Genomic DNA, 24,818 nt, shown 5'->3' with positions numbered 1-24,818 from the left:
ACAGTTCATTTTTGAAATTTTCCTTTTTGTGTGGCTGGCAGCCAATGAGTTAATAGAGAGCTTTTTCCTAATTCCAGCCGCCGTTCGGAATCGTAGTTTTTGTGGAATGAAAGGACAAGTTGAAATACGGAGAGCTGTCAAACGCCATGACATGCATCTTCTTCATTGTCACCCGTAGCGGTAAAACGCCGGCTTTTAACACTCATTAAAGCGTCTGTACGCCCCCGACAACATTTTTTTGGAACCTCGCCGCAAAGCTGTGCTCAGGAATGTCCCGATGGCATATTTTGGAACGCCAGTCGAGTCTGAGTCACCTAATCTTGCCACTGCCGATACCCCAAAAATATTTTGAGAGAAAATAGCACATCCTATTGCATTTTTCCCCAACACTAAAGCCTCTACAGGGGGTTATTTGGGAAAACAAAGTTTTTATAAAAGATACTTTCTATGGATTATGTGCACTATAGCTCAGAACTATTTTACTATTTGACAAAAAAATTGTCAGTGGAGCTTGTTTTTGTTAGCCCACAACGCTCTCTAGTGTTTTAGTTGCAAATGTACTCATTAGGCACCCTGCAGAGTGCGTCATGACCACTAGATGGACGCATCTACCCAAAATGGCAAAACAAATCCAGACCATTCATTGTTGGACTCAAGGAGACACAATTCATCAATGCGGAACAAAAAGTGACGTCATAAAGTAGTGCATTACTCGCGCATCTCTTTTTAAATCCATGAATTAGACCAAAAAAAGAAGAAAAATAAAACCTCACAAAAACAACGGAATACTAATTCGTCTATCCATCTCTCTTGACTCTGACTTCTAGCCAAGAGCATCCACGACGACTGCCAAGGCCATTAATTATCGCTTTTACTACTGGACAAGTCAAGTCAACTTTCTTCCGTGCACTTTTCCAGACTGTCAAGTAGTTCCACCTTAGCATGCAAGAGGACGCTCATATTCAAAGCATCCAGAACAGGGCTGTCAAAGTCAGTTTGGTTGGAAGGCCACATTCATGCCAACTACTAGATCTCATGTAGGCCGAACCAGTTTACATTTAACTCCAAAAAGTAAACTTACTTGCCGCCATTGATGGCGCTAGACGTCCAATTTGAAAGATGAGCATAACTTTGGATGATTCCCTATTGATTTTTGACCTTTATTCCTTCCCTCATTTAAAACAAGGATGTTCACGGTTAGCCTACCTTCATTTCAAACATGGATTCTCTAAGTTTAGCCTCTTTGTAAAAATACGGTCACGGCTAACCCTTCCTTTTGTACATTGTTAGCTTGCGGTGTTTTGCATTTATCTCTCAAAGCGCGTGAAAGTTTCCCACGTCGGAGTGACCCCGGTCGCCATGATCTCGTCCCGATAGCCCCCAAACTTATCGCATCTCCTTACCTGCGCTTGTTAGTAGAACAGGAGGCTCATTCAGCTTCAAGGTCGGCTAAACAACACCAGCGTTGACCGCTAATGACGCGGTGGTGTAGTGGTGGTGGTGGTGGTGGGGTGCCGCTTTTGCGCTTCCTTCTCCCTCCTACGCTTTGGCCTTTAGAAATCCGGCAGTGAATTCCAAATGCATCGGACGTCGATGGCTGTGAACACAAACAAACGGGTCAACAATTTTACTCAATGACCTTTGACCTTTCCGATCCAATCTGAATTTAACGCAAAATTTAACCTAAGCGGTAAATAATCACTGTTTGCATTCAAGTCAAGAAAACACTGCAACTCTGGAAACATTAATTTTGTAAATAGAGGTACCAACGTACTTCCGTTTCATGTTACAAACATCTTTGTCGATGGATGGTGCCATTTAAAAGCTTCTAAATTCCTGTTGGCGGGGGAGGGGGGGGGCATTTTGAGTTACCCCAGACACCCAACTCACTTTGTTTACTCTCCAAGACGACGTCTTAGAGTTCGAAATAACCCCGTCTGGTGTCCGTCCACCCGCTGGCGGTGGCATCCGCCAAGCCTTCCGGGGACCGTCCCGTTGCCAGAGCGGCGCGAGGAGCGGGAGCCCCCGCCGTCGGAGACGCCCCGCCGCTCGATACCTTGCTTTAAAAGGAAAACCCAAACCGGGCTTTGTTTGGACTCAAGCAAGCGGGGATGGATGATGTGTGTCTTTGCCACTCGGACCGGCCTATTAAATCTCCACCGCCTGTCACAACAGTCCCCGCGCTCACAGAACAATTTGACCCGGGGCGCCGTGGGCCCTTAACTCCTTGACTGCCTAAGAAAAACCACAGATTGAACTGGTTTTGAGCAGAAACTTTGACAAGTTAGGACACCGAAAGCTCAGGACGGCCATGTTGGTAGGGGGCAGTGTACGTACATGATCTGTTCGGGGGCCTGCGCTTTCTGATGATGTCACAATAACGGGCGGATTACATAAAAACCCACACTTTAAAACTACCCATGTTGGCAGAAATTACTGTCCATGATTTTTAAGGATAAAAACAGTCTATATAATGGATAAACGAAGCAAAAAAAATTACAGTAATCCCTCGATTATCGCGGTTAATGTGGACCAGACATGGCCACGATAATCGAAAAACAGCAAAGTAATGTCACCTCTATTAAAAAAAATAAAAAATTGAGTTCTAGTAGCTTTTTAAGATTATCACATTTTTATGAACTTAAAAATATATATATAATTTTTCCTTCAGGACAGGGGAGTTGCTTCCACCTGCGAGTTTCAGCGTGGATTTTTATGAACTTAAAAAACATATAATAATTTTAAAAATAATTCCCCAGAAAAAATCCGCAAAACCCACGGAAGTTGAACCGTGAAATGGCGAGGGATTACTGTAAAGCATAAGTCATTAATAGCGTTGAGTCTCACGCAGGGTTAAAAGCAAGGGAATAAAAAGCAATTACCCCCAAAAATAGTTTTGAGAATAAAAGGGTTGTGGGGGTGCTGGAGTTTATCCCAGAAAAAAGTGGGCAGTAAGTAGGGGACACTGAATTGATGCCCAGCCAATCACAGGCAATCCTATAGCATCCAATTTGCCTAGCCTGCATGTTTTGGGAATGTGGGAGGAAAGCGGAGTACCCGGAGAAAGCCCACGCAGGCCCAGGGAGAACATGCAAACTCCACACAAAAACATGAAAAGACCTTTCTTCCCCCCCCATCTAATATGGCGTTAGGTTGGCTGCCATCTTGGTAGGGGCAACATTCCCATCAAAGTCAATGCATTTTCAATAAAATCAAGCTAATTAAAAAAACGTTTTGTATTCATGATTGAATTGGGCCACTTCCTGTTAATATTCATTCATTTAAATGTAATGGTTATATTTTAAGCCATTTTATCTGGATTAAAGTGCCAGAAATAAAAAGAGACCCCTCCCCAAACCCCAAAATCAGACAAATCACGCCTGTCCATCAATCGATTGCGTCTCCAGTGTTACGAGAGCAAAAGGTGGGATTGAAGTTTTCTCCCTTTGGCCGCCCCGACGCAAAAACCAATTTATTTTTTTTCCCTTCTTTCTCAAAACGGCATCAAGCAAAGAGCGGCGAGGAGACGCTTTAAGGGGCAACTTCATCAAAACGGCGGCGGATTGAGCGAGAAGTCAGGTCGAAAGTCTCCGGAGAGAAACGGTCGCCGATTACGAGGCGGTGGAGTGGCGACCGCTCGCTTTAACGCACAAGCCAATTACTTTTTTTTCCACTTGAGTAGCAACAGTGGCAGACAGGAAGACACAAGTAAGCCATAACAAACATTTTGCTCATTGAACGTGATGGCCATCTGTTCTGTGAGACAACAAAATAAAAAATATGACAATATTTTTGCTTTTCAAATTTAAATGAAAAAAATAGTTTTTTTTTTACTGTTTTAATTTGAACTTACCATCTTCAATTACTTATATTAAACTTACCGTGACGATGCAATTTGAAACGCAATGTCGTTTTGCACTTTATTTTGAAAGTAGCGTGTGCTCACTTCCTGAAAATTCTCTTTACCGATACAAAATATGATTTTTGATGTTTGGCAGCTGCGCATTCAAATCAGATAACTAGCTTATTTCCCACCAAAATAAAAGGCGGGACTATCAAGATATACTCGTAACCTTGATGGTCGCAAAAATAATCACCAGCTCTCATAAAGCGGACATTTTGGAAGGAGGGAAGGCAGGAAATGGCACGATAGGATAGCGATAAAAAGTGAAAGGAGGCTCGAAAGGGGAAAAGATAAGTTTTTGTGAGGGCCGTTATTAGAGAAAAAAATGGAGGAAGGTCACTTTGTTCACTCATCTTGTTGTTTTTGGACTTTTCGCCTTCAACTAGCTTGCGTAAACATTTTCTTTCAAATCATAGCAAAGTTTGCTAAACAACGACTTTCAGGAAAAGCCTTACTTTTAATGCATTTGATGTTATAAAATGTATTTGGAATACAAAGAAAGTGACGCAAAAACAATAGGATGACTAAAAATAAAATACAATTAGATTAATAAATATTTATGTTTTATTTAAAAATCATTATTGTAGATTATAAGCAGTATTTATTATTTTCTTACTTCATTGTTATGATTGTAGTCAACATTTTTCATCTAATAAACAACAAGGGAAGATTTTATATTGTTACTTATCGTTGTTACTGTATATTATTAAGTTTTAAGTGTTCATTATTAAATATTATTGATTAATTTTATATGTATATTGGAAATGCATTCAACAACTTTTTTTAATTAAAAATGTTTTTATTAAAAGAAAACTAAAATTAACCAGTGACCCAGAACCAACTTAACAGAAGTCAAATTTTATTAAAAAATGTATTAATTCTAATGATTGTGTATCATATTAACTTTATTTACTCCTTTTTATTACCAAATATCTAATTTAAAAGCAAACAGTAAAATAAAAACTTGATTTTCTTTCAATTGTTTATATGCGTTTATATTTTTTAATTTGTTTTTGTCTTTTGAAAAAAAAAACCTTTCATTGAATTCCTTTGTTTTCTAGTCATCAAAAAAAAGTCCAAATAAAATAAATAAAAGAGTTGGCGTCTGGCGTGCTTGTAATTACGTCGGGCCACCGCAGCCTTGCGGCTTACGTCGGCGTGCCAGGACGTCCCGAAAGAGACGGCGGGGCTGACGCCTTTGAGGCCTGCCAAGCCTCGCCGCAGAATCCGTCCCATCATGCTCCGCGGGGGTGACGTGCACGCGCGACATCTGACAAAACAATCTTTTCCTCCCCGCCCACTCGCCGCTGACTTTTACGGCCCGTTTAAGAGGCTCCGACATTCGGCAAAAGGGGGCAAATTGACACCTCACCTTTGATATGTGACACGTAGCGGGTGTAATTCCACGTCAGCAGGAAGGGGGCGACATTGAGAAAACCATATACCTAGAAAAAACAAAAGTGCAGTTTTTTTTAGAATTGGATTGGATAACATTATTCATCCCATATTCGGGAAATTTCATTGTGACAGTAGCAAGAAAAGGCATAGTTATAAGTTAGACAGTACAATTGGAAGCATTCATTCATTCATTCCTTCATTTTTTATACCGCTTATCCTCACGTGGGTTTGGGGGTGATGGAGCCAATCCTAGCCAACGAGGGGCACCCTGAATTGTTTACCAGCCAATCTTTTTTTGGAGTTAAAGTTAGTTCAAGCTAATCAATAAACAAATACCGCATTTTCACAACTATAAGGCACACATAAAAGTCTTAAATTTTCTCCAAAATAGACAGGGCGCCTTATAATCCAGTGCGCTTTATATATGGACCAATACTAAAATTGTTATCACGATAAAATCAAATAAATCAGTCGATAGGGTACACCATCTCTCACAACTACGGCAAGCAGCCCCCGCCCGACTCTACTATTTTCCCTGTAGAAAAAGTACTGCGCAGTGACTGCTGGGATATGTAGTTCTTTTGTCAATACACCCAATGGATTGTGGCCTGGACATCGACATCAACACAGCGTTACGAAGCGTGGAAGGCAGCGCTGGAATAGTTATGCTAGCTACTAGCTAGCTACTATTTGCAAATGGATTGTGGCCGCCTGGACGAACGTATAAAACTCAGCGTTTTCGATGACTCATTTGGACATTTGTTCAATTCGGACACAGAAAATGAGGACTTTGAGGGATTTGTGGGTGATGATGACGCGAGTACATTGTAAAATGGCTAAGTAAAGTACAACCGAACTCAGTTTTGCTTCCGTTACCTTTTTAAAAACATGTTTTTAGCGTGTCTGTATGTTTAAGCTGGTCTATGTTTTGCCATGCCTGGCTGCGTCTTTAAAAACGGTGCGTCCTGTGTGTGTGTCAAATACAGAAATAGCACTTGTTACTGACACTGCAGCTAAAAATACGATGCGCCGTATAGTCGTGAAAATACGGTATATGTAGATTTTTCCACTAGGAACATTTGAGATCAATTTTCAGCCCCCCCAAAAATCGTGATTTAAGTATGGCGGATGTGGCGGCCATTTTGCCACCCGTCTTAAGCTAACCCAAACGCAAAGCGTCGCACGTGACAACACGCTCCTCTGGCACCTCCCCCGCCTGCACGGCGTTTAATTATCCCTCTCCAAAAGCCGGCGCTCCATTAGTAGCCGGATAATAGCGCCCCCACCCCGAACGGCCCTTCGCCATTCACGCCGCGGAGAGAAGCTGCCCTTTGAGCTCCCGTCGGCCCGACGGGCCGAGGTCTTCGGGTTCTCACAATCCCTCCCGGCCAATGGGAGTGCGGCGTCCGGGCCGGCGCCCAATTAGAAGGCGCGACCCGCCGGAGGGGCGACGGGAGCGAGCAATCGCTGTGGCTAATTTATTCAGATTCCCCCGGGGGAACAACTCCTGGAACGCACCCCATTTCTTTTTCTTTTTTATTGGGCGACACCTCCTCCTCTTCGTCCTCTTCATCCTTTTCTGTGGATGGACATAAGAATGCCGAGTATTTCTTTTTTTCAGGCACTTTTAATATGTCCCCGCACATCCTTATTTTCTCCTCTCGAGGTAATTACGTGGGTGTCTCAATGGAGGGCAAATTCAAAACAGGGATGACGCGTAAGGGTGCGAGTTGAAGGGGTTCGGGAAGGTGGCTCAAAAAGGTGTGGGGGGGTGGGGGGCTCTTGGAGAACAAAAACTTGAGCAAATGCGGTGCAAACTATTTTTGGTTTGTTCGGTTTTGTTAAGGGGTGCACTAATATCCTCACCCAGAATATGAGAAAACGGAGGCCAAAAAACATAAGCAATTATGAAATCAAATAAAATCAATTCAACATTCTTCATTCTATATCACATGTGTCAAAGTGGCGGCCCGGGGGCCAAATCTGGCCCGCCACATCTTTTTGTGTGGCCCGGGAAAGTAAATCATGAGTGCCGACTTTCTGTTTTAGGATCAAATTAAAATGAAGAGTAGAGATGTATATAGAATTTCTTGATTTTCCCCCTTTTAAATCAATAATTACGACTCGTACGGTGTTTGTAAGGTTTTTGGGGGGTTTGTAAGGGGAATCATAATCATTTATAAGGGCAGTTATCGGCAGAGGTTGACAGGTAAGCTGCCGTGCTCCCGCTCCGAATAAATTGGACATTGACTCGTGATGAACTGGTTTTAATTGACGGCAGAAGCGCCAACGGGCCTAAGTTCCAATCTAGCTTTTAACGACCTTGCAAATTGGGCATCTGTCATCATGGCGCTCGTAGAGTAATTAAACGATCCGACAAGCTTGGCTGCAAAGTTGTCAGTTTTCCAAAAGATGAGCCTACGTAGCACGCGCAAGAAATGCGCCGTTCGGTCGGGGCGGGAAAATGTCAATAAATTCCAATAGCGAGACAACGCGCCCTGGCGTACTTTCATACAGTGTGACGCCTTTGAGTGTGCTCAATGCGGCCTTTGAGAGGAGGGCGGGCTGGGCTTCGGCTCGGCTCGCTCGGGGGGAAAAGCAAACATGGGCCTGGGAAAAGAACATCCGCGTGGAGTAGCTAGCGCCGTCCGTCCCAGGGCAGACGCGACTTGAGCAAACAAGCCCAGCCGAGGACCACTCGGCCGGACCCCACATCTACCGTATCCATAGTAGGGATGTCCAAATATGTGGGATATTTTTACATGCCAGTCACCAGATTGTCTTTCCCCCCCCAATTTGAACAAAGTGATCCAACAATGAGGGTAATTAGCAAAAACAGGTCCTCCCGGGCTTGCGTGGGTTTTCTCCAGGTACTCCGGTTTACTCCCACATACCCAAAATATGCAGTAAACTGGTTGAACACTCTAAATTGCAGGTGTCAAAGAAAATCGAATTAAAAGAACTATCAAAAGCCTTAAATATTCAGTTTTTTTTAAATATCTAAAACAATGTATATTTGGTCTTTCTTTTCCGAGTAAAAAAAACGTCTTTCGATCATTTGTGTTTCATTTCAAAAGGAAGCAAATTTTTTATTTAAGTTCAATACTAATGTGGAAAACAGAAAATATTTATATATATATGATTTTACAAAGTGCTTTTTGAATTAAAACATTTTTTTTTAAATTATAAAAAAATGTAATTCTTGATTCAAACAGAGGAAAATCAGGAAATATAATATACATTTATATAATCTTCATTTGAATTTGATTCTAAAACGGAAAGTTGGCACTCGTGAATTACTTTCCTGGGCCGCAGAAAATGATGAGGCGGGCCAGATTTGGCCCCCGGGCCGCCACTTTGACACCAGTGCTCTAAATTGTCAGTCTCCTCGTGTCCTATGATTGGCTGGCCACAGATGTGCCCCACCTGGTGCCCATAGTTGGCTGGGGTAGGCTCCAGCACCCCTGGTGACACTTGTGAGGATGAGCGGTGCGGAAAATGAATAAATGAATATTAGGTTGTCATCAAAAACAGACCAATATTGATTGTGATTTTCTTGACCGTTATGCTCTCGTTTGTTTGACTACTGTGAATATAAATATATATATTTTTAAAAGCCAATTTACCTCTGGATTTTTTGGGGGGCACCCTGCCCAAATTCGGATATGGATTTAAGTATACGTGCATTTTGGTGCAGCCCTTGTTTGTATTTTTCTCAAATTGGCCGATTTTGCGGGGCGCATAGGGGACCCCTAAAATACACGCTTTATCCCTGGGATAAGAGTGCGTTGTGGGGCCCCGAAATAGTAACCTGGCGCCGCCGAAATGAACAGTTAAGCAGTTGTTGTATCTGGCTTCCCGAGTCCCTTTTCCAATAGTGCCTACCGTTCACGGAGGCGGGATCGGCGCTCACAGATGAGGCCATTGAGTCTCTTAAATCCAGGGATTAACTATTGTGAGCGCGCTGGGCCCATCTCCGCCCACCGCCTATCCCCCCCTCCCGGCAATCGGGCGGCCACCCGGGGCGGACCTCTACCTCCCCTAGGAAGCCCGATCGGACCAAACCCTAGACCGGGACTGGCCAAAATCTAAAATCGACGATTCATAAACTCAAAATTGGATGATCATTTCCCTCCCTGTTACTTTTTAAAAAAGACAATAAGAGCAAAAGCACAAAACAACTTTTTCAAAGAGAAAATGAATATTGAAAAATACATATTTAAAAAGTTCTGTATTTATATCAAGGGTGTCAGACTGTTGGTTCGCGGGCCGCTTTAACTTCAACTTGATTTCACGTAGGCCGAACCATTTTAGATTTAATATTTAGATTTTTTTTTAAATTAATGGATTAAAATAACTGGATTAAAAGCCCTGAATATTCATTTTTTTATAGATCTAAAACCATGTTTATTTTAGCTTTTTAAAATATATTTTTAGATTTTACAAAATGATTTTTGAACTAAAAACACAGAAAAAAATTGATTAAAAAATTACAATTATTGATTTAAAAGGGGGAAAATCAGGAAATTTAATATACATCTATACCCTTCATTTTATTTTGATCCTAAAACAGAAAGTCGGCACTCATGATTTACTTTCCCGGGCCGCACAAAATCATGCGGCAGGCCAGATTTGGCCCTCAGGCCGCCACTTTGACACGTGCTTTATATGAACTGATGTCATTTTCTCAATTTCTTGTCAAATGAACAAACTGAGATTGAAATTCTGTCATTGCATTACGATAAACTGATTTAAAAAATACTACTGCAGCTGCAAACGCCTTCCCCCCATTTTTCATATTTTATCCTTTAAAAAAAAAAAGTTTTCCGCATAATTGTGTTGGTTATTGGCGGTCCCGCCGCAGCGCAGCAGAATCATTGTTTAGAAACAGCTGTGATTGTTCAAATGGTGAAACCAAATCGGAAAAAGAAAATCATTGTGCCTCAGGAAACAATACTTCCTTTCCTTTATTTATTCATTTTTTATTGTTATTTTTTTGGGAACCCGTTCAATGTTCTTTTCCTAACCGCAAAGATTCAAATACAAGTCCCATATTTTTTTTTGTCAGCAGAGAGTTCAAAATATCGTTATTAACTCATCGGGTGCCGCTTCATTAATTGACTGCATTTCTGGTGTTCATGAAAAACCAAAACGTTTAAAAATTTGTTGAATATTGTGCAATTTCTAGCTATTTCAAAGTAAATCAAATTACAACGATACGTTAATCAAATGGCACTGACACAAAATGGCCGACAAGTGAAAGCGGTTCCGACTCTTCAAATGGGTTTACAGTAATCCCTCGAATATCGCAGTTAATGTAGACCAAACATGGCCGCGATTATTGTAAAATCGCGAAGTTATTATAACTTTTATTTCCTTTAGTGCTAGTTCTAGTAGCAAAAGGGGCTACCGCTTACGAATTTCAGCGTGGATTTTAACATTTCTGGGAACTTAAAAAAAAAAAATTTAATAGCAGAAAAAAATGCGAAATAATAAATTCATGATAATCGAGGGATTACGGTAACTCCTTAATACTTGATTTTGCATTGAGCAAGTAAAGTATCAGAGGAATACATAAGTACATTAAAATCAAATTTTTCTTTTTAAATTTTTTATCACTTTTACAAAACGCTTATGTCCCCAAAAATAATTTTTAAGTTTTCAGAAAATCTATGATTTTTATATGAGGAAAAAGTCAATAAATTCGAATTAGTCTAACGCTTATGTTTCCGACCCATTAAAGGCTCTTGGCGTCCAATCCATTTGTACTGAGAGAAACAATAGAACAATCGGTCGCAAAACCAAGAGGAAGTGACCCGATATCAACAGGAAGTGACTCAACCGGAGAGAATTTATATCTGCACCACGGACGGCACTAGACGTCCAATCCACATAGATTAGTCACTCAATTTGCCAAATTAATTTGATGCGTAACGCCAGAAGTCGCGGATGCTGAATTAGAACCATAAACGATTTAAAATTTTTCCAAGTCCGAATTAATACATGGACAAAAGTATCGGGACAACGTTCTGTCCAAATAATAGCGATGCGGCCATTTTCTTTTTCACAACCCTCGACTAGCCTTCTGTTTGAAGCACCCTGTTGCTTTTGGAGGGGTGGGCGGGTGAAGGGACCCACAAGGTGGAGGGGGTGGGGGGCTTTACAATGAAAAGCTTGTGGTGGTCCTCTCCAAGGCAGACTGGACGTCTTTCAGCTGCTAAATGCAGCAGCAACACTTGTGTGGTGTTGATGGAAAAAAGGACTTTAATGTCCCTATAAAAGCTGACACAAGAGTATTTATATCTGCACCAACAACATTGCACAAGGAGTACTCTGACTCTCGATGGCAGACTTAACCCTTTCGGCGCCATTGGCCGCCAGCGACGGCTAATCGCAGACGGGGGGACGGACGTTCCTTCATTGGCGTCAATAGTGGATGCTATCGCGTGAATCAAATCATCTTTGGATGCAAAATGACGTCATTTTTATGTCAGGGCATTGAATTTAATGGAACTTTGCCACTCCCAACATGGCCGCCGCCCTGACAAAAAGCTCTTTTCGTGGATTGCTCATCAATTGAAATGAGTTTAGAGTTTAGTAGACGTCCAAAATGGCCACTTTAAACCAAAATGCTTGACTTTTTGTGCCATTTAAGCTTAGTTTTAGCGACTTTTTGAAACGATTTCCTGACCAATCTTTCGTGACTAATTCTTTTGTTGGCTGCCGGAAAGTCAAGCGCCGTCGGTGGCGGCGACCGAGTCGATAGCGGATGCTAAAACGTGAATAAAATCATCTTTGGATGCAAAATGAGGTCGTTATGACATCATTTTTATGTCAAGGCATTGAATTTAATGGAACTTTGCCTCTACCAACATGGCTGCCGCCCTGACAAAAAGCTCTTTTCGTGGATTGCTTGTCAATTGAAGTGAGTTTAGAGTTTAGTAGACGTCCAAAATGGCCACTTTGAACCAAAATGCCTGACTTTTTGTGCCATTTAAGCTTGTTTTTAGACTTTTAACGATTTCCTGAACAATCTTTAGTGACTAATTCTGACTTTTTAATGTTTTTTTTTAATCAACACGCCTACAAACTTTGATGACGAGACCCCCGTAACGTCAGTCCAATTCTTCCAATCCAGTAATGAATTGTTCGTCAAAAAAGCCCGAAGACGTATCGCCTCTCTCTGTAGGAAAACCGTTTAACGTTAGTTCGTTTAATAGCGGGCAATTAGCGCGCCGGCGAGCGAGGCTGCGGCGAGGCGATAAGTGCGGCGATGAGGCGTCCGCTAAGACGGGCAGCTGTCAAGGAACATTCCGACGCTCGGAGGGCAGAAGAAACGCTTCTCACCTTAAGATTCATTTAGAATCCTAATTGTAAGGACGCTTTGTTCCAACTTGGAAACTTTCCCAAAATTTCTACAACGCGGGTTAACTTTACTTTTCGCCCCGAGAGTTCAAGTCAGCCAAAAAACACGTTTTAAGTGCCCGAAAGCGGCAGGAAGTTACCCAAAATGAACAAAAAGTGTCCCTCATTAAATAAGAAGATTGGAAAAATTGCCTAAAATTAACAGGAAGTGGCCCAAATTCAACAGGAAGTGACACGCTATTGACCAGAAGAGGAAGAATCCCCACATATTTTTTTTTGTCTCATTCATACATTGAATTTCCCTAAATCAAAACAAAATCTGCTTTGTTTGGGCTTGACGGCCATTCGTTTCTGAAATGTAGTCCGACCGGTCGCCGGGAATGTCGGGGCGGTCGCGTGTCCGCTCGTGTCGCATTCTTTTAAAATGTCTTTGCTTCCGCAACCTGAGCTAAGAACACAGCGTTTACATATTTTGACCTATTAATCCCTCGATTATCGTGTCTTTACTTATCGCGAATTCACTACTTTGCAATTTTCTCTGCTATTAATTATTTAGTATTTTTTCCTCTTTTTTAAGTTCATAAAAATGTGAAAATCCACGCTGAAACTCGTAAGCAGAAGCCACTCTTGCTACTACGACTCAGCACTGAAGGAAAAAAAAGCTATAATAGGGGTGACCCTACTTTGCGATTTTTCAATGTTTGGTCAACATTAACCACGTTATTCGAGGGATTACTGTAAATACAACAGTGAGTAAAATCAGCATGCAAAGTGAATGGATGCTATCTCAATTTTTGACCAAAAAAATGAAACTTGGCACCACTTTAAGTCAACGCAACTTCCTGAAACTTTTCTCTCATTTTGATCCTCACGCTGGTCCGGAATGCGACGGGATGGATGACGACGAAAGAATGCCGGGGAAGGAAGAGGGGGTGCTTCCGAGACAATTAGCTCGCTCTTTTTGCACCTGTCACACATTGGTGACTTTATTTCCAACGGGCTCCCTCCGGCACCCCCCGCGCGGCGGAGGGAAGGTCTCCGTCCTGGGCTTAAGTGGCAGACCCGCCCCCTTTTTGGGCCCCGGGGGGACCCTGGCGACCCCGGAGGGGGCAGAGGTCCAGGTCGGGTCGAGGCGAAGACCTAGCGGCCGCTAGCGACAAAGACTCGGCGGGATTAGCCGGCCTTTGTTGGCACAACACAAATGACGACTCTTTTAGTGGCATGCACGTCTCGTCTCCCTCCCCGCTTGTTTTATTCTGTCAAACTTTCAATTTCAACTTTGCTCTCAAGGAAAAAAACGAAGATTTTTGCTTCCCAATACCAATTCTGACACCGGATTATTATCAAAAACATGTACTTTTTGGTATTTTAATGTTCCACTGTACTGATATGGCTCTAAAGGTTTTCTGATTTCACATCACTTCCTCTTGAATTTGGCTCAATTTTTTTGAACTTTACGTCCCCATTTGCTACTTTGGTTCACAAAAGTATTTTTTTTTCTTCTACATAAGAAAAAAACTTTAAAAGAGCTAGAATTACCACTACAGCAAGGGTGTCAGACTCGGGTTGGTTCGCGGGCCGCTTTAACGTCAACTTGATTTCACGTGGGCTGGACTATTTAAGATATAATATTTAGATTTTTTTTTCATATAAATGGATTAAAAGAACTGGATTAAAAGACCTGAATATTGAGTTTTTTATAGATCTAAAACAATGTTTATTTAAGCTTTTTTTATATATTTTTTTAGATTTTACAAAATGATTTTTGAACTAAAAACACAGAAAAAAATGGATTAAAAAATTACAATTATTGATTTAAAAGGGGGGAAATCAGGAAATTTAATATACATATATACTCTTCATTTTAATTTGAGCCTAAAACAGAAAGTCGGCACTCATGATTTACTTTCCCGGGCCACACAATATCATGCGGCGGGCCAGATTTGGCCCCCGGGCCGCCACTTTGACACACGTGCACTACAGTAATCCCTCGAATATCACGGTTAATGTAGACCAGATATTGGCGCAATAATCAAAAAATCATGACCTACCTTTAATAACTACCTTTCTTTATGGAGTTTGCATGTTCTCCCCAGGCCTGCGTGGGTTTTCTCTGGGTCCTCCGGTTTCCTCTCACATTCCAAAGATAGGGATGGGCTCTAGCACCCCCCGTGTCATCTATTAGAAAATGAGATGAAATGAGAAATGACATCAATATAGCAGTCCTCTTAAATGAGATGCGTTTTGGAACTTTTTCCATGGCGGGTTGTCGGCAATGGTTTTTTTTTTTTAATCAAATCCGGGCCGACTTGTGACCATCAATGAGTCACTCTGATCTTTTTTGCGCTTGTGTGTATGTGCGCCCCCGCATTTGTGAGTGTGTGTGGCGAGCTGAAAGATAAACAGAGCTGAAGGCCGGGTTTGTTGACTCTCGCTTTTGACACCTCCGCTCGAAAACAGACGTCGCCCGGCCAGCGGCCTGGCGGGCGCGCCGAGGCCCCCGGAACAAGCGGCCTGTGTAGTCGCTGGCCGCGCCAAAACTCCGCTCGCCAGCTAGCTAACTAGGCGCCGCCGTCAATGCCTTTCTATTCCCGCTGGGTTTGGAATTACAACTCATTGTTACACCAATTGTCAAAATACAAATGGATTTAAAAAAAAAAAATCTAATGGTTGTAAAATATACTATGTAATGGTATATATATTTATACTATGGCACATGTGTCAAAGTGGCGGCCCGGGGGCCAAATCTGGTCCGCCGCATCATTTTGTGTGGCCCGGGAAAGTAAATCATGAGTACCGACTTTCTGTTTTAGGATCAAATTAAAATGAAGAGTATAGATGTATATTAAATTTCCTGATTTTCCTCCTTTTAAATCAATAATTGTAATTTTTAATCAATTTTTTCTCTGTTTTTAGTTCAAAAATCATTTTGTAAAATCTAAAAATATATTTAAAAAACCTCAAATAAACATTGTTTTAGATCTATAAAAAACTGAATATTCAGGGCTTTAAATCCAGTTCTATTAATCCATTTATTAAAAAAAATTCTAAATATTATATCTAAAATGGTCCGGCCCACGTGAAATTAAGTTGACGTTTAAGCGGCCCGCCAACCAACCCGATTCTGACACCCTTGCTATAGCGTATGCATAACATTTCTTATTTTTAAAAACTTTCCATACCATTATTATTATTCCCTCTGCCAATGTATAAACCTCCCATTGATTTACTACCGTTTGGGCAGTCCAATTGGACCGGACGTCCACCGCTGTCAATGGCAGTGAATGAGTTAAAGGCTAATCATTTAGGAGCTGGCTGCTTCTTTTTTTTGCACGTGTTACCGTGTTTCGACCTGTTGGAAGGTTTGCCTTCCTGGTGAACTCTCTTGTCTTTCATATTTAAACTCCATGAAAAGATTCATTGTTCATCTGCTCGTCTTGTACTCCCCCAGGGAGGGGGCGGGGCTGCTTTAGGGCGGGGGCGCACACGTGCGTGGGTTCGGGTTGGGCTTTGACGACGCTCCCTTGTCAATTCGGAGCCTGTTTTGCCCGCTGCAATTGAGGAAAATGCCACCAACCATTATTTGGAGTTGAATAACTGCCATTAAATCAACTGACTGCTTCATGTAAGGTTCATTTTTGACACGGGGCGCATCGTAGTTACGGATGCTGTCAGCCAAGCCGATTGGCTGCCGTTGACGCCCAATTTGTAATTATAAGAAATAATATAGAAAATACAACAATGAATATAATGTAATATATGATAATAATTGGCAAACAATTCACTGTACCTTGCCTGCTGCCTATAGTGGAGTGGGACAATTGAATTGAATGATTTTATTGTCATTATATAAGTATAATGAAATTCAAAGCTCCAGCACCCTTGCGACCCTTGTGAGGATAAGCGGATGACAAATGAATGAATAATTAAAATGTATTTTTTATTACTAACATTTTATTTTAATTTTTAGTTTGTAATTTGTATTTTTTTAATATTTAAATTTTAATTATCAATTATTAATTTTTAATGTTTATTTTTTAACTTTTAATGTTTAATTTTTAACTTTTAATGTTTAATTTTTATTTTTATATTTAATTTGAGACCCCTGTCCTATACAAATGAATAAAAACATGTTACCAGTTGTTAGTACCGTAGCACAGCGAGAGCCGCCGGTCGGCAGTTTTATTTTGAAATTCCTAAGCGGATGCTTCTTAGTTTCGCTACTCTAGCTTGCCCTCTAACGCCGCCATGCCGCCTCTCCTGTCTTCTCCGCCCACCTCTCCGCTCCTCACTTGCCCGCGCGCAGGCTCCGGTTCTCGGCCAGTCTCAGCGAGTCTGCCCGAGCGTGTGGAGCGGCTGGAGCCCGGCGCAACGCGGCAGTCGGCGGGCACCAACACGGCATGAAGGCGGCCGCCTGCCCGGACTTGACGGAACCGCCGCGAGTGCAAGGATTTGATTTTTAAAAGCATTTTTTTTATCGCACTTAAAGGGGATTTTGTTTAAAAACAAAAAAGAGAGCAAGAAAGAAGACGTTACTTTAGAGGGGAATTTTGGAGAGTGGAATTTCCACGTAGTTTGCGGTTTACACGGATATACATTGGGTGAGTTTTTATGCTCTTCTTTACATGATTATGATTGACGTGTACCTGTTTAAATGGGGATAGGTTGACTTCCTTGTACGTTACGGTCAAACAGGTTGACGCACTGAACTGAAAAACCGCAGGGTGCAAAAAAAGAGCAATGTATTGGTCGAAAATTAGACTATTTGCAATCATAATAATAAAAAAAATGTATATTGAAAACCTTAAATTTACATTTGAAAAATATACACCAAGTTTCAAAAGAAATCAAATGGAAGAAAAAGGAAATTAAAAATATGCTTTTGAAATGGATTCATTGAATTAAAAATGCATGGTTGTCATATTTACTTTTGTCAATGACATTTTACTTTAGGATTTTAATCATTTTTTTATTAGATTTTTTTATATTAGCTTTTTTATGAATACGATTTCTATGTAAACTAAGATATTCCTCCAATACACTATGAATATTTGTTAAATGTAAATTCAGGGGTTAATGGGATATACATATTTTGCATATGAGTCCAAGTCACCTGATTTTCAGATGGCAAGTCCCATCTGGTACCTCGAAAATTTCAATGAAACTTTCCCAAAATTATACCCACAGTTCATTACGTTCAAAATTTTAGTTTAACATAGATCGGTTTTCACTGCAATTGACGGGGATAGACGTCCAATCCCTTTTGACTGAGACTCCAGTCAAATTGGATTGGACAGCTATCGCCGTCAATGGCAGCGAATTAGTACATTTGTTAAAATAAGTAAACGAATACATCAGCTTGGGGTCATTTCCAATATTTGATTGAACTAATTACCTGCCATTGACAGCCCCAGACGTCCGATTTATTTATTCGCTCCTAACCTCCCAATTCAAATGGATTGGACTTCTACTCCAGATAAACTCATTTCAATTGACAGCAGAAGTATGAAAAGAGTTTTCAATGCCCCAACCAAAATGGCCGCCCAGAGGCCATCTTGGTCGTAGCGACGTTCCCATCAAAGACAATGAAATGACATTCAAATTGAGACAGAAGCTTAAACCATTTTATTTGATCAATGTCAAAGTATCTGCTATTTACTCAGTGGCTGCCAATGACGTCACTAGACGTCCAATCCATTTGAAGTGGGAGAGTCGGCAGCCAACGAGCATCCAGCCTCCCCATTCAAAAAGAAATGGACATCTTAAAGTGATAAACACTTGACACTCAATTGCGGCACGAGAAACCACAAGTTGGCGGCCATCTTGGTAGGGGCGACGTTCCAAAAAAAGTCATTTTTAACCGATTCTCCAAAGACTTCAGCTAGATTGACAACGCTAACGTTTGAAGCGGGAGTGGCGACGAGGCGACAACAAGCCAATTTTCCCCGAGCTGCCTCAACCCCAACACGCTTATTACATTCTTTTGCTTTTCGTCCCCGTTCTGGCGCGCCACTTTAGAATTCGGCGTCATACCAAAGTGACAGACGAGCGCACCCCTGTCAGCTGATTGCTATCTGCGCTCGCCACGGGGTGCGCTTGATTGATTGACAGTCAGGAGGCGGACTGGATGACTTGAAGGGCAAAAGCGAGCGTGACTTGCACTCATGTTTTACTCGACGTCTCCAATATCTTGGCGCGCTGTCGCTAAAGTCGCTAACGTGGTGACATGAGCCGAGAAAGAAGGAACTGTGCGCTGCGCAAAACGCTTGTCAGATGGGGGCGTTTGTTCTCCACGAACCATTATTAACGCTTGATTTACATACCATATTTGGGGCATTTACAGGTGACTTCCTGTTTATTTTGGCGGGAAGGTGGTGTCACATCCTGATGATTTTAGACCAAGTTTTTGGTCACTTTATGCTGAGTGAGGGCATTTATAGCTTTTCTCCTGTTGTTTTTAGGCATTTGTCGTGTCACTTCCTGTTGTTTTGGGGTGTTTCTTGGGTCACTTCCTGTTGGTTTTTGGTGTTTCTTGGGTCACTTCCTATTGGTTTTGGACCCGTTCCTGATTCGTTTTATGTCACTGTTTGCTAACTTAGGACAATCCAATCCTGTTAATTATTGGCGAGTTTCCATTTTGGTTTTTGGGGTCATTCCCATACCACTTCCGATGGATTTGGGGTCATTCCAGGGTTACTTCCTGTTGATTTTGGACCATTTCCTGGTAAGTTTTTGGTCACTGATAAATGGGAATTCCCTTTAATGGCACTTTTCCACCTTGAAGGAACTCAATGGGTGTTCAGTATCTTGCTTGAGGATATTTTGTCACGGTCATTAGGGCAGGGAATTGAACCTGGGATTCTGTTTCAATTCCTCCACTTCAGCACAGAGGCGCGTATTGTGCGTCCGCGGGGAGTCGCGCTCACACTGCCGCTTTTCTTTTCCCGGACGCCCGTCCGCCGATAACACGAGCGCCTCGCGTCTTTCATGTCGACCGCGGCGCCGGCGGGGTGTTTACGCCGCGGTGTCGAAGGCGGTCCCGGAGGGTTTGGAGCCCGGGACCGCACACCGCGACGCGCTAACCTTTTTCGGCGCCGGCCTCGCTCGTCAGCAGAAATCCCGACCACCGGTCACTCCCGCGTTACAAAAACACGTACATCGGTGGAAAAAAAAGCTGCTATTTTAGACTTCTTTAAGCGTGGAGAGCAGTTTTTTACAAGGACACGAAATGGAGCAAGTTAGTGTTAACTCTTTAGACGCCGTTGAAGCCCAATCTGTTTGGACTGGGAGGGCTGGTGGCGATCTGTCAATCATTATTTTGGACACAGTAACATTGATCAAATTACTTTTGAAAGAAATAAGCTAATTACGCTTTCATTTGCATGTCCATATGTTGACTTTGATGGGAACGTCATCCCTCGCGTCGGCCATGTTGGTAGGGGCAAAGAAGGGAATTTTCAAATTTTCTGCTATCATTGAAATGAGTTTATCACTAGTAAATGTCTAATCCATTTGAGTAGGAAGGTAGGCAGCAAATAATATACATATAATCGGAGTGATTTGTTATTATGCTAGCATGCTAACGCAAAGCTAACAATTTGGTCACGTTTTGCTCGTTTTGTCTTCTAGGTGGGCCCGCCAGGACGCCATGCGGCTTCCGCACGCCACCTGAATCGCTCGCCGTGATGACGGCGGCGGCGTGGCGGTTGTTCTGGCACGCCTGCGTCCTGATGCTTGGATGCGCGGCGGCGGCTAGGCTGCCCGTCGCCGAGCCCACAGGTAGGAAGCACTTTTTTTTCATGCTTCTGCTGTTAATTGAAATTGATTTTTATCACTAATGGACGTTTGAGGCGGGAGGCTGGCAGCGAGTTATTTTCATTCATTTGCTGCCCGGCCTCCCCCCACAGATAGATTGGACATTTTGGCGCTGCCAGTCAAGAACGTCGGCGTGGATTTAATTGCCTTAGTCGGGCTTTGTTGAGCATTTTTTCTCTCTAGTTCTTTCTTTTTCTTTTTCTTTGGAGTCCCTGAGGCGGCGAAACAAGCAATCCAAAGTAAACGGGGCACGTGTTTGCTTTAATCACTCAGAATTGTGGGTAAAAAAAATAATAAATTAAAAAAACATTTTAAAAAAGGGATAAAACACAAATGCTGTGGAGTCATCTTTTTGTTTGAAGCCGGTGCCAAAGTCTTTGTGTTGCTTTTGCTTTCATGTCGAGCGAATGCGTGTGAGACGAGCTCAGCACTTTAGATTTGTGGGCGGAGCTTAATGCAAGTAGAGTTGCCATAATTAATAAATTATCAAAATAATTGCGGAATATTTTGATAGCGGATTAACGATTCTTTGTTGACTTAACAATGATCCAGTCACTTTTTGAAGCCTTTACTTATATTCATTTCATTTTTGTTTATATTATATTAATGTTTTTAATTATTCACTTAATCATTGAATATTGTTTATTTTGTCAAATTTCCCCCAAAAAATTATTCATTTTATTTGAAAAAGCAAAGGATGGACTTTAAAATGCTAATTTATTACTATCCTTTTTTTAAAGAATGTTTAAAGTGGTTACATTTTATAAATATAAAAATAGTGAATATTCTCTATGAATTAATCATTCTAATTTTTGGATTTCTTCATTGTAAAAGCAAATGGTAAATATTCAGTTTTCTTTTTAATAATTAATTCAATGTTATTAAAACTTATATTAGGCTTAAAAAGTCATAAATATTTTCTTAATATTTCCAAACGGATTGGACGTTTCTCATCGTCGTCGGCGCCGACCAATCCCTGTCTGCGATTGTGTCGTCGGGCAGATGGATGAGCAGTGGGGATAAAGTGAGTGTTGTTTCCTAGCAGATGGCTTCATTTCCTACCTACGCATGTGCGCGTCGCTGGGTCATTAAGTCACGGTTGGCGCTAAAGAGAGACGCGTCCTTGAACGCAGCACGACGTCTGACGGCAACATGGGCCAAATGACTTACGACGGCTGTCATGATACTAAAATGCTCATTTAAATATCAAAACTTTACTTACGGCATCAAAAAAAATATATTATTTATTAACTCTTTCAGTGGCTAGTCCAGGAGGGTTAAACGTGCGACCCGTGGGCCAATCAGCTAACAGGGAACTTTGAAATGCCCCAAAAGTGTGCCAAGTTTAAATTAAGAAAGTTGCTCAACTTTGCTCAAAATGGTGAACCGTGAGAAGACATAGTTTGCGGCTAACCCTCACCAGAACAAATGGATTGGACGTCTTTCAGCAGGGTTGCTTTAAAAACTAAAAAAAATGCCCTTTCAGGGAAAATTCTACTCCGTCAGCAAATTGCGGTAATTACAGAGAATTATATTGGAGTAGCAGTTATTGATTATTTCAGAAATCAGTTCATCTATCTATGAATTAGTTAACCGAGCAAACAGATAAAGATTGAAGGATTTTTAGGGATGTAAAATAAAGAAATGTTGTTTATGCTTGCAATAACATTTTGACCAGCACATTCATTGACTTTCAAACAGCATCAAATGCAAATATAATACTCAAAGAAAAACTTAAAGCCGTGTGTGGGTCATATTTCATCATTTACAACTAATACACAGTGCCTATGTATACATATAGTGTCACATATTTATCAAAAAGTCACATATGACATCCAGCACTAATAAATGAAACACTCAAAAGTTATTTCCATGTTCCTACTGCTCTTAACTCTCCGACACATATTGAATTCACGAGTTTTATGCAGAGAAAATGAACGATATAACGCGTCATTAACATGCTAGCTACACACCTCGTATTCCAATACACATCTGCTAGCATAACAGTTAGCATGAGGCTAGCGCTAGCCGCGAGTGGTTAATCGCTAATTATCATGATATTTACACAAGTACGACAGTATAACCCATACAATAATATCTAACACGTCTAGAACTTCGATTTGACTTCATGAACTCCCTAACAAGACATAGTTTAGCATATAAACATGAGAACACAATTTAGCATTGAGGCTTTATATAGAAAATGCTTTGCTTACCAGAGCTCAACGTGACGATTACAGCTCTTCCCATTATTATAAAGGCAAACTTCTTTGTCCTAGTAAGTAGAAAACGCGTTACATATGGCTATAAATTAGGTAAACATTGTTTAATATTATATTTCTTACCGGCAGAATGCTGTACTCATTCAAAACGTCCACATGGGGAAAATCAACAGGTGGCCGTGATTGATGAGTTATGTGTCATACCCACTCTTACCACTTGGGGGTAGTCTGAAATTCACAAAAGTAAATAGAGCACTTTCAAAACAAATCTTTGCAACGTAATTTAAAAATTAATCAAAGTAGGAAATTGTCATTTGAATCCTTTTTTATAATCGAATTTCTCGATTTAGTAGATTAGACATTGCAGCTATAAACGACAAAAAAACGTCATGCTACTTTCTAGCAAATTCTATTTTCTTTTGGGGTCCGGATTTCGAAAAATGCGCAAAAGAAGAGTCTGGTTGCATCGTGGAGATTCTCGCGGCCGATAAAATGCGCAGACGAGCGACGCCGGGGGAAAGTTGGAGGTCGGGATGAAGCCAATTACGCCGGCAAAATAAAATTCCATGGGAATTTTCGAGCGCTTCTGGCGTGGTTAGCTGAGAGAGAAAAAATGAGGTCGTCGTCGTCGCTTTTACCGCCGCCGCGGTCTCCGTTCCAAGCTTCCATTACGCTCTGCAGGCGGCACAAGGATTTATTATTTTTGCTCTCCTGGCAGAATAACATGGGGGTGGGGGGGCTTTTTCAATAAAGATGGCCGCCTGCGTTTCTCTTTCCATTCACAGAAATGCGCCAGATTAAAAAAAAGTTTTTTTTTTTACTGTTTATCAAATCGATCAACGTCCAGTCGTGAGGCGTCCAATCATCTTTTACCGACAATGACAAATGAGTGGTAGATATGCTATCCAAATGGATTGGACTTCTAGAACAGCCTTTGAAAAATTCAGTGAGAACTAAATCAGGACTTATTTTGAATGTCATTGCATTGACTTTGACGTCCAATCAAAAACAAGAGCTTGAAGAAGCCTTTTTTTTACAGAAGTATGCGAGTGAAAGACGTTCAGTCATTCGGCCAATCAAGAGGGAGGCGCGCTATGACAACAAATAGCCCTTGAGAATAATACAGGCACTTTCATTTAGCCTGCCCGAGCCGGAGCCGAGCCGGGCCGGGCAGGGCAGGCCGGCGTCTGCTTTGCGAGCGCACGCATCTTCTGCCCGTCAAGAGGGTTTATTTATCTGACGGATGGGGAAGAATGAGACTTTTATGCGGGAAAGTCTTTCCACAGACTGCCCTCTCATCCGCGGAAGGCCGCTTGCTTCGGGCGCCGTGGACGGCCGTAGACGTCCGATCTATTGGACGAAATCCGGCAACGTCGACGTAGCTTTTGCTCGAACGTTTCATCTAAAGCCGAGCTCATTTCCGAGCGAGTGGCGTGATGGAGAGACGCTGTCGACCGGCGACGGCGTCGTCTTTGCTCTTTTCCGCGTGTGGCTTCAAAGTGGCGGCCATGGATCTTGCAGCCAATTACACCCGCGCGTCTTCCACATGGGACGCAAAACATCATTTTCGTTCCCCCGCCGCGAAAATTCTTATTAGGAGTCCTTTTGAAAGTGCTGCGTTTCTTCCTACTCACTTCTTGGGGCCCATTTATCAATGAGTTTAGGGCTTACCCACAGAAAATTTGGAGCTTCTTCCTGGAATTGTTTGCCAACCTGCTTTTATTACCGCTTTACTGCTGTGCTTTAAAAATTCAGCCCCCAAAATCAGTTTTTCTGGGCCACGTGAGATTTGGTAGACATGTCCATTATCGATAGACCCACAAAAAAGTCTCAAGAAGCCATACCTGAAAAAGCACAGGAAGCCCTCCACTTTGGTTTGAAATGTAGCTTTTACAACCACATTTAGTCATTTTAGTCATCATTGAAGACTTTTAACAATTCAGCCCCCGCAGCCAGTTTTGCATAGCAACATGAAATTTGGTAGACATGTCCACAATGAGCAGACCCACAAAAAACTCTCAAGAAGCCATACCTGAAAAAGTACAGGAAACCCTCTACTTTGGTTTGAAATGTAGATGTTAAAATCACATTTAATCATTTTTAGCCGTCATTGA

At 41.7% G+C, this 24,818-nt stretch overlaps 2 protein-coding genes across 7 annotated transcripts in view; one reads left to right on the top strand and one right to left on the bottom strand.

Annotated features, from left to right (window-relative positions):
- cfd (complement factor D (adipsin)) overlaps nt 1-23,364 on the bottom strand; it is a 42,562-nt gene extending 19,198 nt beyond the window's left edge. Inside the window, exons 1-5 of the mRNA XM_077621413.1 lie at nt 22,828-23,364; nt 22,699-22,757; nt 14,719-14,845; nt 5,277-5,349; nt 1,404-1,597 (exon numbers count right to left, since the gene is read on the bottom strand). The gene's annotated coding sequence lies outside the window, so the exon portion shown is untranslated. The remainder of the gene's footprint in view (nt 1-1,403; nt 1,598-5,276; nt 5,350-14,718; nt 14,846-22,698; nt 22,758-22,827) is intronic.
- Nucleotides 16,897-24,818, top strand: part of fgfr3 (fibroblast growth factor receptor 3) — a 34,230-nt gene continuing 26,308 nt past the window's right edge. For all 6 annotated transcript variants that reach the window (XM_077620127.1, XM_077620125.1, XM_077620124.1 and 3 more), the window contains exons 1-2: nt 16,897-17,268; nt 20,297-20,446. In XM_077620127.1, coding sequence (XP_077476253.1) covers nt 20,353-20,446 — 94 coding nt within the window. In that variant the 5' untranslated portion in view covers nt 16,897-17,268; nt 20,297-20,352. The remainder of the gene's footprint in view (nt 17,269-20,296; nt 20,447-24,818) is intronic.

Source organism: Stigmatopora argus, chromosome 15 (assembly GCF_051989625.1).
Source record: "Stigmatopora argus isolate UIUO_Sarg chromosome 15, RoL_Sarg_1.0, whole genome shotgun sequence".
Classification (NCBI taxonomy): Eukaryota; Metazoa; Chordata; class Actinopteri; order Syngnathiformes; family Syngnathidae; genus Stigmatopora; species Stigmatopora argus.
This window is presented reverse-complemented; position numbering and strand designations above follow the sequence as displayed.